At 34.4% G+C, this 20,023-nt stretch overlaps 1 protein-coding gene across 1 annotated transcript in view; it reads right to left on the minus strand.

Annotated features, from left to right (window-relative positions):
- Nucleotides 1–20,023, minus strand: part of RPS6KA5 (ribosomal protein S6 kinase A5) — a 143,864-nt gene that overhangs the window by 42,113 nt on the left and 81,728 nt on the right. The window contains exons 4-6 of the mRNA XM_039884352.1: nt 19,664–19,779; nt 16,640–16,747; nt 1,648–1,731 (exon numbers count right to left, since the gene is read on the minus strand). Coding sequence (XP_039740286.1) covers nt 1,648–1,731; nt 16,640–16,747; nt 19,664–19,779 — 308 coding nt within the window. The remainder of the gene's footprint in view (nt 1–1,647; nt 1,732–16,639; nt 16,748–19,663; nt 19,780–20,023) is intronic.

A 20,023-nucleotide genomic window follows, 5' to 3' on the forward strand; every position in this document is an offset into this window, starting at 1 on the left:
CTGGATGCTAAAATTTTAAACTCTCTGCTTCCCCATTTTGGAGCCAAGGTTTTAGAGAAATCATGCAAAATTTATGAGCCAAGAGCTCTTTTAAAGAAAACAAAGAATAATGACATACAAAACAGGATCAGGCAGATTGAAATCACACACACACACCAAAGAGTGGGAGCCAGGCACAGTGACCAGCACTTGGCATACATTATCTCCTTTAATTAACTCCAAGTTGTCAAGGTGGCCTGTGAACTCCTACTGACTAGCTGTATTCTAGACCTCAGAAATACAGAAATTCTAGGAATAATATAAGGCTTTCTTTCCTAAAAATCGGTTTCATTAGGTCTTAGAAGATAATTCAAATTTTAGGTTATAAATTCCTACCAATTACCCAACAGTTTCAAAGAATACCCTGAAGCTGACTAAACCAATTATTTATGCAAGCAGTTTTACTGCCATCTGAGTCAAGACCCTTCAAATATTTTGCTTTTGGATTTGAAACCATGCTCTTAAATTGCTAACAGCTCTACAAACAGATTCCTAGTCATGAAAACTTGAAGAACGGGCTTTAAACTTATGACTAGTCATTAGCAAACATTCTCCATACTTAAGATATTTGGACTGTATATGTAGAATTTTCAAAGGGGATAAGGGAGGAAGATGAGGAGCAAAAAAATAGTCAGCATTCCTTATTTGGAGAAAGTTATTAATAAAGCAAAAGTGTTAACAAAGAACTGAACAAATATGTACCCTTTAATAAAGGAAGAAAAAATACGTGACCTAGATTTTATAACATAACTACTTAGAAAGCCATTTCTATAGTCTCCGTTTTACACATATGAGGGAAAATGAGGAGGAAAAAAAATTGAGCTCTTTAGAGGGCTTAGGGAAACAAACTTAAGACTAAGTTTAAATGCTTTAAAAAAGGATTTTTTCTTTCTCTAAGGACTGTTACAATGGTTATTTCTGTTAAAGATAAACAGCAAAGTCTCCGGTATCTCTACAAAGTTAAAAGCAGAAATTGGGAATAAGAAAATATAAAAGATTCCTTTTTTATGATCTCTTAGAAAGCAAATTTCAAGTAAAGTTGAAAGAGTCAACTATATGTTTCTGTGTTTTTTTCCTAACAAAAAACAATAATGCCAATAAGCACTGTCCAAAATCATTCAGCATGACTCAGATGGGAACGATGTACAGTTTATGTATTCAGTGACACCTCTGTATTGTACTGTGTGGCTCAGTCAGGTCCTAAAAGAGCAGGTCCTACGCAACAGAAAGAGAATGACTTTTGTTTTAAACAGAGTTACAACTGGTGCTTTGCTCAAGATATAGACTCTTTTAATGGAAATAACAAAAATTGTTATTTGAAGAATTAGCCAATTTTGAGGTTTCCTTTAACAAAATATTACTCTTTAAAACAAAAAAATTATCTTCACCAATAAAACCTGAAAAAAGGGGAAATTTAGACTGTCCTAACCTTTCTATTATCTTTTTCCTCCGAAACACCAGACACTATAACACAAAGCAAAGGAGAGAAAAAAATAAAGGTTATACACCAGAAAGAGGACTTTGTGGAAGAGACTGTACCAAGTTATTAACTAGGATTCTTACTATACATGTTATAGAGATGTATGAAGAGTCAAAAATAGAACATACCTTGTCATGTCCCGAATCTCCCCCTCTGACAATATCTGGTGCCATGTATTCAATAGTTCCACAAAAGGAATATGCTCTTTCAGCCTTAAACAAACAAAAAAGGATTTGATTTCAAGCTAGTATGACAGGTGATAAAAAAAGAAAGTTCACACCGCATGTCAGTGGTTGAGGTGATTTCATACAGCAAAGCAGAGTCGTGGTGGAACCTACCTGACAGACCCTCTTCTCATCAGGACAGACCATCACTTATGTAAGTCCTGGGTAAATGTCCTGCCAGAAACACTTCCCATGCCTGAATCCCCACCATCATTCATTCATCCATGCATCCATCCATCCACTCACGAATTCATACGTTCACTCTTCCTGTATGTATGTATGTATGTATATATGTATGTATGTTTCAATTATTGGTTTCTTTAACCATTCTTTTTTGTAAAAATGCAAATAATCCTAGCTGGGTAACATGGACTATCTAACACTTTAGTATGGGCGACTTTATTTCCAGATAGGAAAGACTGGGAAAACACTAAGAAATTTGGAGGAGGAATGCAGACCAAAAGCTAAAAGGGAAATAGGGAACATGAACATAAAAAATATTTTTTCCTACCTTACTCTCTTGTCTAGGTTTGGCACTGTTAATGGCATGTTTAGTGATGATGAGCAAAACTATCTTAAAAAAAAAAAGACTGTCTCTTGAAGATAGTTATTTTTCTTTTGCAGAATTTTAAAAAGGGTTCATTTAATATATCAGCCTGAAAATTAATTTAAAAAACTAAAGTAATTTTTAAATGACCATGTCATATGACTCATACCAATTTAACAAAGCAGAGTAAATATCTAAATTGTGATATATTAAATAGGGATAAAGAATTCTTCTTTGATAATATACATTCGTATGACTAGATTTGAAAATTTTCAAAAAAACTTTGGTGCCATTAAAATATGTTACGAAATTACTTTAGAGGAAGCTTTTCAATTTACACTTTATTCTTCATCCACTAGCAAAGTTTCAGGAAAAATAAGCATTCCTCTTATTTATCAATAAGATAAAATAAAAAAAAATAAAAGAAATCTTCTTATTCCTTTTATATTTTAAACATAAAGACTCTAGCATGTTATAGAAGTGGCAGAAGTCTCCTAATCTGTTGGCTGAAAGTTAAGCCCAGAGACAAAAGATGTAACAAATTTATTTAAAATCATGGTAATAAATGTATTAAAACTACTTAATTGTAATACACGTATATAAACAAAAATAAACTATGGTCTATGATTCATTTATTTTTTGTGTGCTACATGTACTGAAAGATTACTGTACCCCTAGAAACTAAAAGAAATAATTCAATTACGTGTAGATCTGCAGAAAAATTTTTTGTTAGCTACCAGAATGTTACTGAATAACTAAAATAAATCATATATCAAACGTCGTGATCTCTCTAATCATTTCAGTACCAAATGCTAATTTTATATCAAACTACTGGAAAAATTAAAGCTAAATAAAATTTATTCCATATAAATTTGTGTATAAGAAATTTGTGTATAAAAAATGAATAATTTTTAACATTTTGTTAGATATACTTAGGAAACAATGTGTATGTTAGGAAGCATTCACCTATTCACTGAATTATTAAAGAAATAATACAAAATACTTTTTTAAGAAACCCAAACGTCATAAAACTAAATAGTGCTTTTAGTTAATATGCTATTTATAATGCAATAAACTAAGCAAAAATCACTGCATAGCCGATATAAAGAAACACATAAAAACTACTAAGTCATAGTATTTATCATTTGATCTCATCTTAAAAGATACCTTTAAAACATTATATGCTAAATCAAGTTCAGGTACACTGAAAAAAATTTTTTTCCACACTGATTTATGAGAAAAAGATAATGGGTTTTGACTTGCTTTCTAAATTTTTATTTAGAAAACTAGTCTTTTTAAGCAAGCATACATTTTCGTTTTCATCTCTAGGCAGCTCCATGTCACAAACCATTTTGAAAATACGCTTATTTCTAAGTATGAGACAACGATGAAACTTTACAAATTTAAGGTCATGGACATCTACACTTTCTTTTTCAAAACACTACTCGTAAGTTCAGTGTAAAAAGGGTATGGAATACACAGATATTATTGATTACTGCCAGAGAGGTCTGACGGTCACGACCACTTCCCGCTTCTTATTGACAGAGACAACTATGCTGCTCAGTCCTTCACCGTGGGACAGAGGAAGCTGAGAACCGCACCAAGCGCTCGAAGACATTTCCTCTACCTTCGAGCTCTCTCTTAACTCGCTTTAGCTTTGCTGGTTTTTGGGGTGGGGTGAGGGACGGGGGGTTGGGGGAGAAGAGTAAGTAGTTTCAGTCACTGAGGAGTAACAGCAAACAAAGAAAAGTGTTTCTCAAGTACCTTTGGTTTTTTAAAACATTGCCATTTTAGCCCCTCGCAATTCTTAACTGCTTCCTCTTCCTCTGTCCCAATGGAAGTGTTACTCCCTCTGGTTCTAACTTTTGGTGCCTTTCAAATAACTCTACCAAGACAACAAAATGACGAGGTACGACAGGGGAAGGTCAGATTTTATGAACTATGATGTAAAAAGGCTAGGAAAACATAGCTAAAGTCTATTGTAACTACTGTTTATTATAATTAGTTCATAATATCTTTATAGTAATATTTTTCTCAGATAGACAATGAACCTATTTAAACTTTTTCCCATTTAGAAAATGAGTGCAGCTTGCTGCCAGGATTCATTTAACATCAGGTGTAGGAATGCTACATTTTCTAGGATTTGACAGTGATTCTCAGTGATCGAGAATTACTATATTTTGTAAATGGAACTACCACTACTATACTAAAAACACAATACTATAAATAGAATGATGTCATTTGTTTCCGAAGACTGTCGATATACTAGAGCGATGCAAAAATCATAATAAAAGCGAGATATTTCGTGGCGAACTTCAGGGGTGAGGTTAGGACTGTGATCTGCGAGTTTTCTTGGGGTAAACGCTGCAGCTGCAAGCACCACCTGCTAGTATTCTCAAGGCCAACGGGACGGGAAAAGTGTTAATATTTAAGTCCATACTATTTTATAAACATTGATACTTATTAAAGCTACCGCAGAATTAAAAGACTGTGAATGAGAATTTCCTTGAATGTGAAAATAGTAAAAGCAATGATGTGTGCGCACCGCCCTGACAGATAACACGGTACATTCTCCTGCTTACCTGATCACCTGATTAAAGAAGCTTTATTTTCTTAGAGAGAAGAGTCATTGGATAAAAAAACCTGGTCTCTTTTTACGGAAGAATCCAAGTAGGAACTCACCTGCCAAACTCTCAATAAACACCAGATTAACTAGCTCAGTTTTTATTTGCTGATGGTTTATCCTGATCTTCTCTGCTTATGCTAAATTTGAGTTAAATGTAAAATTACCAACGAAAAGTTTTTTCCCCACATCCTGTATTTTTTCCCATCCTACTTTTGACAAATCTCCCACAACCAATATCTAGAAATGTTCAATTTTAAAAAAGAAGGAATTCATTGCTGATCTTCTAAGACTGCTCCCAAGTAAGGGAGGTTCCTAGACGCCAGGCACGAAGACGATGCCAACAACCAGTGAGGTGGGTGCATTACGTATGCTATGGCTGCACAAAGGGCAAGAAGGTAAATTGTTACAGGTCTCAACAATCCAGAAGCTTCGGTTTTGATTCTCTTATAAGGAAGAAAGATGAGGCCCTCAGCTCACATGGGATTGGCTGGAATTACCTCTCTGGTGTGAGAAAACCTTGGCACCTAAGAATGCTGAACCCTCACTCAATGCAAAGTCTAGAAAAACAAAATTCACTCACTGGCACAGGTTTGTTACTGTCTGGGCTCTAGCTTAATAAATAAACAAATGTTCCCCTTGTGAAATCAAAGCCCTCGGCTTGTGCCTTTTGTAGATTTGGGGCCTGAATTTATTTCCCCTACCCATGGTATGGGAAAGTGAGACAATCTGGTCCAATATGGTAACAGAAGCAGAGAAATACCCACAACTTAGCCGGCCCAAGATTCACACAGATAAAGCCCCAAAGACACAAAATCACTAAATAAGTAAACTAGACTCCATAAATGCAACAAAAAGGATTACTTGAGACAGTAGAGGAATAATCAGTAAAAGGCTATGTTTTAAAAGGTGGAAGATATAAAGGAAGGAAAATATTTATAAAACAATATAGCAGCATAGGAAAGATTAGAAAGACATGAAAAAGAATCAAATAGAACTATATAAATGAAAAAAATATAGTAATTAAAAAATAGGCAGATTAAACAGAGTAGACACAACTAAAGAGAGAATTCATGAAATAAAAAATATATTTTAAAAAGTTATCCTGAATGTTTCAAGAGTCCCAAGCAAATTAAATGAAAATATATTCATAGGTGGAGAATTTCTAGTTAAGTGGTGGGTATAAGAGCGTCTGCTTTATAATAGTTTACTTAGCCACACCTTTGCTTTGTTTTTGTATGTTTATTTTACAATAAAAAGATATAAAAAAACTAGTTCATTCCTAGATCTAGCTGTACCCAGCTAAATAATCTCTGAATATGCAGAGCAAAATAAAGCCATATTAACACATATTAAGACAGAGTTTACTATTCACTGATCCTTGCTAAAAAGGATGCACTTCAGAAATAAACTGAACTCATAAGAGTAAGATGCAAGAATAGTGAGTGAATAAAACAGGTAAACGTGGGAAAATCTACACAAGTACTGAACTTATAAAATAAAAATAATAAATCAATGATTAATTTGAAGAAATATAACAAGGTGGGACTAAAATAGTAAATAACAATATATAAAATGAGATGGATAACTGAAGTTAAAACATTCTAATGTCCTTGTAGTGGTCATGACAATTATAGACATAAGTCAGCACATAAATTAAAAATTTCAGGGTAATAATCACTAAAAGAGCAGAAATAGAATATATATATATATAACTTCTAGACTACTGATGGGAAATGAAACAAATCTTAATCATTTAAAAAGAAGACAGGAAAGGAGGGAAAAAAGCAGAGAGAAATTATGATAAAGAGAAACGCACAGTAAGGTAACAAAAATAAATAATAACATATCAGCAATCGTAATATACAGATTTAACTCACCAGTTAAAAGACAAAAATTCTCTGGATCAAAAAAAAAAATCCATCTATATGTTATTTATAAAAGGTACACCTAAAATATAATGACAAAGAAATGTTGAAAGAAAAGAGATGGAAAAAGATATATCAGACCAGCACCAACCAAAGGAAAGCTGGAGTATCTTATTAATAGCAGTAAAATAAGCTTTAAGGTAAAAGAGATTACTGAAATCAGGTAGAGTCATTACATAATAATAAAAGGAACACTTCCCTAGGGGAGTAACACCATTCCAAGCCTAAATATCCTCAAAATTTTTTGAAGAGCCTTAAACTATATAAGCAAAAATGGAGAGATCTTCAAGAAGAAATGGACAAATCCATGATCATCGTGGGCATTTTAACATATCTGTTCTACAACTGACTGATCAAGCAGGAAAATAATTAGTGAAGCTATGGAAGATTTGCCCGATGTTCATAAAAATATACAAAACTTTATCTCTAACAACAGAGAATACAATCTTTTCAGGTACACATGACACATTTACAGAAATTAACCATGTAACAGGTCACAAAGCAAATCTCAAATACCACAGAAATAAAACCATATATATTTTTTCTCCAAAAGAAAGCAAAATTAGAGCTCATTTACAAAAAGATAACCCCCAAATCCTATGTAGTTGAAAACTTAAAAACCCATTTCTAAGTAATTCATACCCCCCCCAAACTACTATGAATATCAGAGTATTAGAATAACAGTAAAAATGCTATATATCAGAACTTGAGAGATATATCTAAAGCTGTTCTTAGAAATTAAGTTTTGTTAAAAAAGAAGACTAAATATTAGTGAGCTGGGTATCCAACTCAAATGGTTAGAAAAAGAATATGAAAGAAACTCACAGAAAGTAAGAGAAATGAAGTTATAAAGAAACATCATTAAAGAAATAGAAAAAACTAGACTTGACAAAAGCTGTTTCTTAGAAGAGACTAATAAAATGAACAAATCTCCAGCAAACTGATCAAGGAAAAAAGGAAAGTTACAAATCAATACTTAGTAATTTAAAAATAATTTTTGACAGAATAGATTAAAAATTTTATGAATATGATGCCCCCCAAATTAAAAAAATAACATTTTCTGTAAACATATAACTTACTAAAATTGACTCAAGAAGAAAATAACCTAAATATAACTATAAATATTTTTAAAATATTAAATCAGTATTTAAAAAGCCAATCACATCACCTTAGAGGGAAAAAATACATATACCCTGACAGCATTCAGAGGAATCCTTCAGAGAGACAGGATCTCTATCTTATACAACCTACTCCAAATTCATTTCATATAAAGCAGTAAAATAAGCTTTAAGGTAAAAGGCATTACTGAAATCCCCTTTTTTATTTACAAATAGTGGTTATTTACAAATAGTGGTTCTAATTTTTTCTTTAACAATAGTCATCTATATATACAATCCAAGTGAATTCGGAAATTAGTGTAACTAATGAATTCAGCAACATTGTTATGTACAAGATAAAACTACATTGCTATGCTTTCTAAGAAAAACAGATATAATTTTTGCAAACAGGAACAAAAATTATAAAGCTAATAGAAATAAACATAATAGATGTATAAAACATTACAAAGAAAATTATAAAATATTATTCAGGACATAAAAAACAACAAAATAAATAGAAATTCATTGGTTACAAGATTCAATATCTAAAGATTACAGTTCTCATCAAATTATAAATTCAAGTATACAAGTCATGTGGGGAAGCAAAAGACCAAGAAGAGAGAAGTTAGTGGCGAGGGAGAATGAAGGTCGGGGAGAGGAGAAAGGAAAGGTAGGACAAAAGTGAGGAGGAGAAAGACCTCACCTTTCCAGATTTAAGACCTACTGTAAAATCATGCTTTTAAGAATTTTGGTTTAGACTAAGGGAGACTCACAAGCATGCATAGGAATTAGCATAAGAGAGGCTGCATTTCAAATCAGTAGAGAATGGAATAACTGGCTAGTCAATGAACAGTTCAGTCAACTGAGTTATCTATATAAAAAGAAATAAGATGCCCACTTCATTTTATACACAAAAATTAATTGCCAGTAAATTAAAGATTGCAAAGTCCTAATTTAAAAAAGAAAATGAAAGAGAATATCTTAACACATTGAGATAGGAAGAGGTTTCATTTTAAAATATTCAGAGAAATCAACAACCTAGAACTAAAAAAACAAAATCGAAAGAGAAAGGAAAGAAATAATAAAGGTTAGACCAGAAGTAAATGAAACAATAAAAATACAAGAGAAAAAATTAACAAAACTGAGTTGATTTTTTAAAAAAGATCAACAAAACTGACAAATCATAGCTAGATTAAGAAAAAAAGAGAGAAGACTCAAATAATTAAGAGAAACGAAAGAGGAGACATTATAAGAGACTATTATGAATAATTATACACTCCCAAAATTGGATAACCTAGAATGGATAAATTCCTAGAAACATGCAATCTATCTGACTGAATTTGGTAATAAGAAATTAAAAACAGCCACTATGGAAAACAGTATGGAGGTTCCTCAAAAAATTAAGACTAGAATTACCATATGACCCAGCAATCCCGCTGCTGGGTATCTGGAAACATTTAACCGAAAAGGTATGTGCACCCCAATGTTCACTGCAGCACTATTCGCAGTGGCCAAGACATGGAAACAACCAAAGTGTCCTTCGATAGATGATGGGATAAAGATGTGGCATCTATATATAATAAAACATCACTCGGCCATAAGAAAAGATGAAATACTGCCATTTGTGACGGCACGATGGATCTCGAGATAATCATACTACACGAAATAAGCCAGACAGAAAAAGTTGAGAACCACATTTCACTCATATGTGGGATATAAAATTGAAAGCAACAAACAAGACAAACAAAAACTCTGACACAGACTAGTTTAGTGGATACCAGAGGAAAGGGATACCATCTCTTGCTGGGATTAATGCGACAGCTTCCTAACTGGTCTCCACGTTTCTAGACTTGTCCCACTACAGGACTATCATGCTTGGCAAACAGAATTACCTTTCTAAAGTAAGTCACATCATGCCGCACTTCTACTCCAAACTCTCCAATGGCTCTCCATTTCTCGTGGAGGAGCCACAGTCCTTACAATGGTCCTCAGCGTCCTGTATGATCTGTACAAACCTACTTCCCAGGACCACCTCCTCAGTAAGCAGCCAACGAGGAGTCCTTATTTCTTACTACTCCAGCCTGCAGTCACTCCGTACTCCCACGCGACACGGGCCTGCTCCTCATACCGCGGACAGCCCGCACCTTCCCGCCTTAGGCCTTACCATGGGTGCTCCCTCGGCCTAGATGTGGCTCTTGCTCTTCCTTCATGTTTCTACTCAACTGTCACCTCGGCGAGGTCTTTCCTGACCACCTGACTTAAAAGTGCAACCTTTTCTCACCCTGGTATTTCTATCTCTCTTTCCTACTGTCCTCGACTTCCTGCAACTTACTGCTATCTAACGAATTCCGTACGTTATTTTACTCCTTTACTTGCTACTGTTTTCTTCCCCGGTCTAGGGGAGAAACTTTTTATTTTATTTTGTTCATTGCTAGATTCCCACACCTAGACAGAACAGTGCCTAAATCATAGTAGACATTCATTCAATCGACATTTGCTGAATAAGTGTGTGTTGGGGGGGCACATAATGTTCCTAATTACATATGTGAATAGTGGAAGCACAGATTGTTATATAATTTTCTCTATTATTACATTTAAAATATTTCATAATATAAAAATATAAAAAGAAATTTGGAAAATGTAAACATTTATTAATCACAATTATGCAGTGTCAGTATTCCAGGACAGCTTTTGCCGAATTCCCCTTTTGGGTTGAAATTCCTTCACTTAGCATGGTTTTAAATCATGTAAATCATTACCTTAAAAAATAGATAAAAATAATCTATTTAGGTTAATATAGTCTATATTATTAACACTGAATAATATGACTGCTATAGTTTTCAAGTAAATAAAAATTATATGTATTTAACATTATTTGAACAAACAGAATATATAATAGGAGTTTCTGTAAAAAGAATCTCAAAAGTTGTCCCTCTTGCTCTGTGACGTAATTTAAATTAAACCTGCCCACTGAATTTATACATTAAACCCACCTTAAAATAAATAGTATTATGAACAGATCTTCCCAGGGCCAATCATTTCTACCATAAGAAAAGTTATAAAGGGATCTGTGAGGCAGACACCTTGGAGTAAAGCCATCTCTGTCTCCCTCCCTCTCCTCCTGCCCAAAGGTAGGGGATCTGCTCTGGTATCTGGTGGAAAAAACTTGAAAAAAAAAATGGTGGAAGCTACTGTTTGGTATATGAATATTGTGTAATACTGTTTGAGTAGAGGAAAAACTGGAGCAACAGAAGAACATTCTGATTGGTTTCTAGGCTTCTCACTTTCCTAATCTTTGTCTCAATGTTTACCTTAAAAAGAACTAAAATTATCATAGAGTCACTGATTTTGGCAAATGATTGATAGGACTTATTTACAGAGACCTAATATGTTCTTTGGGACACATGCAAATGAAGAGTCACGACTGTATGTCACTACAAATCAGGAAGGGAGGCAGATAACTAAGAAAGCTGCCTTAGAGAGCTGGTTACGATTCCTAACGCGGACACGCTCTTCATGGACCCTGAACCTCACATGGGCATTTTGACCTTATTAACAAATGACGTTATATGCAAATGACGTTATTAACGAGGCATTTATTAGAGAAAGCTATAGTTTAAAACTTTCCTACAAGTAAGAAAATTAAGGGAGAATAATTTAAGATTCTCATTTGTATATTTTAATTTTGCTCACAGTAATATGAATACTACCTCTTCCAAGTAGATATTGATACTTATATAGTGCCTTCCACTTTTACTTTCATGACCATTAGCTCATTGTGTCCGTATGACAAGCTTATCAAATAGATATGACAGACATTATTTTATTGATGAAGAAACTAAGACTGAGTGGGGTTAATGACCATAAGACTTGCCCAATGTCACACAGCCATGGAGAACCAAAACGGACCTTCCAACTTCAATATGTGTTCTTTCCATTACACTAAAATGCCTCCTATATGTTGAAGAAGTTAATTAGTGAATAGCATTATCTGAATTGTGCAAAGGCTGAATTGTTCTATTTTCTGGAAAGAGAAAATAGTCACAAATCCACAGACCTCCTTTTAAGCACAGCCACCATGGCAGTGGGTTATAATTAACTTAGCTACCTATGTTTTAAATGTTAGGGATGTTATTTTTCTTCTAGTTTTATTTATCTACATACAGATTCATTTGAATATTCTGTTGTGAAAATTATCAAATGCTCAATGTTATATTATGAAAGCATCCAATGCATATATCAAATTTAAGTATAGGGTCATTAATAACATGTGAATGTTATCACTATGACATTATTTGCTTATAATGAGGTAAGAACAGATGCCCTTACGTCTTTAATGTTAGAATCATATATCTAATACCAAGCAGGTTGTCTGACTCACAGTAAGAACTCAACAAATGTTTGCCAAGCTGTACTCTCAAAAAAATCCTATGAAGGACATGTACTAGCCTGCAGATATTTAGAAATGTCTTATTTTATTCTCAAAACCTCAAGATTATAAGATTCTATGGCTGAGAAAAGAACATATCTGTAAAAGTATCAAATTTGTAAAACGTTAATTATCATATAAAAGATTTTTAAGGTTTTTAAAATAAATCAGTTTTAACTTGAATACAATCCAGTTTTGCAAACTATAATCTAGACATAATGCATAATGAAATAAATAATTCATCATTAAATAATTCTATGAATAGTTGACGAACATCTGTAGAATACAGGCTCACCAGGGCAAGGACTTTGTTGCCACTATATTTCTAGGGTCTAGTAAGTAGCAGATACTCAATAAGTATTTGAGTAATTATTAAATTAACAAATAAACAGCAAGATGAGTATTATACCATGAGTATTATACCATGAGAAACTTCAATCATACATAAAAAAACAAATTCCTGAAAATTAAATAGAAATACATTTCCCAGAGCAAATGAGGGCAGAATTTATAATGCATAAAAATGATATACCGAAAGAGAAGCAGATTTGGGTGAGGGAAGATTGATTCAGTGCTGGAAATGTCGAGCCTATGAGAGAGTCAAGTGGAAATACACCACCGGCACGTTTGGGCCTGGAACCTAGGAGAGATGTGTGCTGGCCATTGTATTTGAGAATCATCAGTACATAGGAATCTAGGATTGAATTATCAGGTAGAGGAGGAAAAGCCTGCAAAAATCAGCGAGAGAAAGAAGGAAAGTTAAGGGAGTGTGGTGTCACAGAAGCCAAGTTGAGAAGTAATTTCTAGCTCAACGCTAGTAGGTAGGTAGTCAAGTAAAGTGAGAAATAAAAAGCATCTAAAATTAAAGTCAGTTGTGACCTTGGCAAGAACTGTGTCAGTCAATCCGTTGCGGGGGCAAGCCAAACTGGAGTAGACTAAGAAGTGAGGGACATGTGGGTAAGTAAAGGGAGCATGTGAACAAATTTTGACAAAAGAGAACAGGAAAACAGCTAGAAGGGAATATGGGATTCTAAGATTGCTTTTCTTGTCATCTTGTCATCTGTTTATCAGTCTCTCTTCCATTTGTCCCTCCATTTAAAAAATTTTAAGATAAGGAGACTAGGCATGCTTAAATGGTGACAGAAAGGGTCCAAGAGGAAGAGGCTGAAAATGAGAGAGGTCAGTTAGAGATAGAGATATATAATCTCTTTACATAAACTGGAAACCAAGGAAGAACCTCAAACTGGAGTTTAAACTAGAAATCAAAGAAGTAGAACAGTAATGGACAAAAAAGAAACTCATTCCAAGAAAGGTGATGGTTCAATATAAGAGAGTTGGGCTCAGACGTGAAACTAAAAAGAAATGCTAGCTAATCAAAACAGAACTTGTTTGATGGTTGTATTTCTAAGGTGGAAAGAGTCTAGGTGGAAAAACCTGCTAAGTGGGTGCCGGCTAGAATCAGGGGAGCAAAGGACCATTAGATCAAGTTTTAAGGTACTCAGAAAATCTCGGAATTAAACCTGAAGCCTAGCATGACAGTATGTTCCCTACGGCTAAGAGCTGGCAGTCTTGCACATGAAAGGAAGATGAAACTGTAAACCTTAATTAACACATGACAATGTAACTGTATTAAATGCAGCTAGACTGTATTCAGTGAAAAGAGAATCTATATGTTACTTTTCCACTTCAGATTGATTAACAGTATTTCATTTTTGCACCTAAACAACTAGGTGCTCAAAAATTATGGCATCTGATGAGAATGCCCTCCATTCCCAAGGAGCAGCCACTGACATGCCTAGTAAAACACAAGTCTCTCTGGTGAGGAGTGACCTGGCTGACCTAGTCGCATAGCATGTCTGACTAATCCATATTAAAATCCAACAACTCTGATCCCTGTTTGATTTCTGTTTTGGTTTCTAACATTTTTCTGTTCAGCAGGGCCGAAGCCCACCAAATGATCAGACACATATGCCCATAAATACAGGATTTGGTAAATGATTCTTTTCAGTGTTGTGTCACCAGGACCTAGTCTAATGTCTAGCGCGCAGAAGGCCCTCGATAAAAACTGATGGACTGAATGAGTGAATATATGAATAATTCCACGGAGAGAGGAAAAGCGATCTCCAAATCTTTCTATGTGGGAGTCTTTTACACACCAAGGACCCTTTGGCAGTTTGTTGAAGCCAAAAGACCCCTTCTCCAAATAGTGTTTTTTAAATACACAGTATGACATAGGAGACTAATAATTACATCGAAACATACTGAACTCAAAATATAAAAAGAATTGTGATCTCATCACAAATATGCTTCTGTGGCCTAGGCTGGCTGTAGGAAGATCTGGCCGGGCCAGTTCATGGGCCACCAACTGACAGCATCTGCAGATTTTTTGTTCTCAGTTTCTTAAAGAGGAATCCTGCAAACTCCTGTCAAGGAAGAAGCCACTATTCTCAAAAGTGGCAGAAAGAGGTCGTGGGAGTTCCACACATGTGATTGTGTATTCCATACCAAATTTTCATTTCACTCACTAGTTTCCATATGGTGTCCTCACCCCCGCCTGGGCCCTCGACCCTGAACTTTTGCAGTCTTCCTCTTGCTCCTGAACCCACAGTCTGCCTAACATTTGCAGTTTTCCATGAGGGTAAGGAAGGCACAGCTGCCTAGGTGAAGGGCGCAGACATGGGATCTGGGGGCTACCTGTTTCTTATACAGACTTCCAACCAATCTTCCTGAGTCCTGTATCACTTGCACCCCTACTGGTGCCCCCAAATCCTGAGACTTTCTTGGGGGTCAGAGGTGTAAATTAGCCTGCTCTGGGGCTTCTCACATTACCGGCTTAGGATTCAGCTATGATCAAAGATGACAATTTAAACTAAAAACCAATGAGGTAGAATGAACTGGACAAAAAAAGAAACTCAGTCCAAGCAAGAAGATATTTCAATATAAATGAATATCGGTTACAACTCGTACTTCTGCTGTCCATCTTCCAAAATCTGGTTGCTATTTTCTTCTCTCCTTTTTAAGTATATGACTATTTTACTTCTTTATTTTTAATTCAAGTGGGGTTTAGTGAGGAAACGCCTATAGACATATTTAATCAGACACATTTTATTAAAACTGAGACTAAAATTTTTATGAAGGAGAAAAATATTAAAAATCAAACTGTGAAGTAAATTCCCCCCAAATTCATCTAATCTATATGATTTTTTAATCAAAGATAATATATTGTTATAACTACAGCTTTATGAAGGCAGACACCATTTCCATTTTATTCATCATTGTATTATCCAGTATCTAGTATAATAGAGGTGATTAATAAATTTATTGAACAAGTGAATAGAATGAATACAGAGATGATAAAAAAAATTGGGATTTTTAGTTTTTACAATTTTAGCACTTAGATCTAATTCACCTAGGACTGCTTTGGCAATGTTCCAAAAAGCAAACAATCAGAAACAGATACACCCAATTCGGAACCCAAGAATGATGTGTTTTATAGCCAAGTCCTTTATGAGAAAAATTTTACTATGATTCTGTATTCTATACCAATAATTTCTTGGATAGAAATGAATTGGCATTCATATTTACTTAGCTATTTTGAATAACTAATATAAAAATATAATATTTACAACTGCTACATAATTAGTATTTAATTATAACCAATAGATGTACAATTTTAAATGTCATTAAATGCACTTGTAATATTAAACAAGTTCTAATCAATACTGAAAATGTAAAGTTCTCCATATTTAAAATCTGCACATTAACTATTAAATTTTAGATTATACCAGCAAAAAACCGGCAAGATTATTAAAGAATTAAGTCTAGTAGATTCTTATCAAGTGAATTAAAAGGACCATTACAAAATGACATGTCCTACTTTTTAATTACAATGCAAACTATATGTGCTTTGTTTTCTAATTCTCTATAGGCTGCAACTTAAGCCGTAATTCTCCCAAAGGCACCAAAGGGTTATTTAAATTTTTCAGTTATATTTTATAAAGAAAGTTAAACGCATAGTTTTATTTTGTTTTAAACTGAGGAATTCTAATATATTTACCAAAGGTTTACTGTTAATTCTAACAAGATGGTTCCATGGTAATTTTAAACTAAAAACCTTTGCAGTCATTCATGCCAAATGTTCCTGTAGGCAAACCTGCACGAAAATCCATAATCCGTATGGTACTATCCCATTAAATGCTTTTTCTATAGCTAATTTTTCATCATTGTTTATATTCCGTTATTACTAACTTTAAATTAAAATTTCATACTCACTTCATCAGCCACAAACTCCTTACTCAGACCAAAATCTGTCAGCACCACATGGCCATTAGAATCAAGTAGAATATTCTCAAGCTTAATGTCACGGTATATAATCCCCAACTGTAAAAACAAATAAATATACATTTAAAAATAATTCCGAAAAATAAATTAGAAGAGTCTTTCTTATCTCTACCTTAAAAAGAAACCAAAAAAAAAAAAAAAAGTCATTCTCTTGCTCAGGATGCTATAATGAGTCTTAGTCACTGGCCATGGCAAATGTAAATTCTTCCGCCTCAGAGCTCATCTGCTGGGTTCCCCGGACCCCTTCAACCAGGCCATTCTCTATATAATGAGGGTCCATTCCCGTTGGACCTGCTTCTGTGGGGTCTCCTGTCTCTGTTCTTCTTCAGAGAGTCCATCCTCACTCCAGATGCCCTGCAGGTGCTTTCTCGGCCAGCTCATGTCCATCATTTCCTTAATGGCTTCAGAGGCTTTCCAGACTAACCAGATCCTACAACGATCATTTCTCTGTTTTTATTCCTACAGCACCTGTACTGACATTGTACTTACCTAAAGTGACTGATATTTTCTAAGTATTTCCTGTTTGTCTTGATATAACCATACCCTGGTTTGTTTTTTTTTTCCCACTTTTTATATATGTATCTAGTATCTAGCACAGTGTCAAGTGTCAAATAATTAATAGGCTTCTAAACATAAAAGTTGAAGATCATTGGTTAATTTTAGTTGTTCTTTAGTTCTAAATAAGCAAAGTCAGTCAGTTAGATAACATTTACATATCCCTTCATTTTGGTTTGTATGTGAAATTCTTGTGGTAAAACGCTTCAGCCATATAAAATCTACCCGTCAGATAAGAAGGGCTCGGTATATGTGAATTCCACATTTCATGTTATATCAGTGTGAATTAAATGTTTTTAAACTTACAAGCACTGCTTTCCTCAATATTAAGTATATGAAAAAGCAGATTCTTAGTAATCTTTTAAAACTGAAATTACGAATTATACCAAAAACAAACAACGCTAGGAAATTTTCCTCTAAGAACCTCAGTGTTCTACAAGAAAGAAGGAAACATCTACCATTCACTGAACAGACATTTGACTTGACGCCTTACAAGCATCTAACGACCAATATGACTTTTTATTTTTAATATTCTCTTGGGAGAAAACTTTAGGAATAATTCATTTAGTGTCTGCTTTACCTCATCACTTCCAAAGAAACTCCCATTTTTTGTCTCTTCCTGGGAAACTCAGTGTTAGCAGCTATATCAAGGTTAATAAAACTCACTTTGTGTGTTATACTTCTTTGTATTTATCTTTTTAGGGTAGTAAGATTAAGAGAAACTTAGCTGAGTTCTGATTTGCTATACTGCTTTCACTTTGTATTACATTTACATCCACTATTCATGTTCTCTACTTCCGTGTTTCTGATTACCTGTTTTAATAATAATAAATGCTCATGGATTTCCCTTTAATAAACAAAATTAACAGAAGTAAAGCTTTCAAACAAATTGAAAACTACTTTCTCATAGGAGCTTTGTATTTTGTTAGATTTTATTCTGGAATTTATGGTGACTTCCACCACGTTTTAACATTTAAAAAAATTTTATCTAATACTCCTAAGCAAAAATGCAAAGACCTTTTCAGCCTATTCCTGGGTTTGATCTGGGTCATGTATAAAGATGTCCTAACTACTTTATGTCCCACAAAATCATCATGAGTGGAGGAAAACAGATGTCCGTTTCCATCACTTGGTTCAGCTCCCGCAGCACTGCAGCCCTGCCGCCCCGAGTCTATCCTCCCTCCCTCCACCTCCAGTTCTTACACATTTTTCATTCACTCCCCTGACGATTTCTATTCTGAACCCCAGCTTCCTCCCCTGCCCAGTCTCGTTTCTGTTCTGGGACAGATCTACTTTCTTGAGACCTTCCTTCTTACATCTCCTCATCATTTTTTCTCACTGCCTCTCCTATCCATTGCCTCCATCTCGCAATTCCAATCTCCCTGCCCCTTTAAAAATTTCATCCTTCTTCCCGCCTTTTTCCTTTATTTCTCTCCATTCTTTTCCATGACCCATAATCAGCACTTTAATCTCTGTTTATCTGTAATCTAGTGTAGGATCTGAAAGCATAACAAAGAAGAACAGTGGCTTTATGACATATCTGTACCGCCCTAATCTAATGACTCGAGCCAAGCTGATCTCCTTATGGTCTCACATACCTCTGGTAAAAATTACTCTAGTACTTTCTATTTCTGAGACGCAGGTCTCTCCTACATAACGATTGTGTGCTTCTACAATAATGCTTCCTCATTAATTAAAAATAAAAAAGTTTTTAAAGTCAGAGTTTCTTGGATCGAGATTAATGGTATCTGAAACAATATATTTTTAAATGTTTAAACTTTTTATAGAGTTGGAACAGCATCACTTAAAGTTTTTAGTAACTGAGTTCATGCTACATGGAGGCGATGGAAGGAGGAAGGAGGGGAGGGAAGTAGGAGAGGGTCTCCCAGACAAAACAAACGGAAAAGAAAGCCCGAGTCGGACGGCGGGAGAGCTGGGCACCACAGATAGGTGTTTCTTTCAAATAATCCAGTCTCCAACCAAACCGGGAAATATACCCCAAAGATGTACAGGGAGAGTCTCCAGTGGAGTAAGTCACAATTAAGGAAATACATATTATGACTTGTGGTTTCATCTTAAAGGTTATTTTAAGAATGAAAAATTTTATCCTGATGATATTTTGCAATAAGTATTAGGATGTTTCATGAACAAACCCAAAGAACTGCTCAGGGTCTACCTTTTAAATCTGCATCATGGGAACTTACAAGAGGAAAATAGATTTTAAAAGGAACTATGAAATTGAGAAACTTGAATAACGGTCTACAGCTGTGCTTTCGCAATCTCCACAAAGGCAATGACAGGTAAAAACATTAGCTTTTTTAGCTCCATCATTATTTCAGTTATAATACACCTTTTTCGAAAAAAAAAAAAAAAAAGAAATCCCCAAAGTTAACATCTTACCTTGTGGAGATGTTCAAGGGCGAGCACAATCTCTCCGACATAGATCTGCACCTCGTGCTCTGTGAAACGCTCTCTTTGAGAAAGATGAGTAAAAAGTTCTCCACCATTTATATAATCTAAAAATGAAATACATTTTTCTTTCTTTGACTTGTATTCATAAATCAAAGGAAATATTTCCTTTTAATCACTTTGGATTAACCATATGGTGCTGATTTTAATATGCAATTTTTGTATAATTCTTATAGTATATAGTATTTAGTATCATATGGAATATTACTAAATTCAATTTTTGTACAATTCTTATAATATATAGTATATAGTATTTAGTATCGATGGAATATTACTAAATTCACACAGTAA

Source organism: Pteropus medius, unplaced genomic scaffold (genome assembly GCF_902729225.1).
Source record: "Pteropus medius unplaced genomic scaffold, Ma_sr-lr_union100, whole genome shotgun sequence".
NCBI classification, from domain to species: Eukaryota; Metazoa; Chordata; class Mammalia; order Chiroptera; family Pteropodidae; genus Pteropus; species Pteropus medius.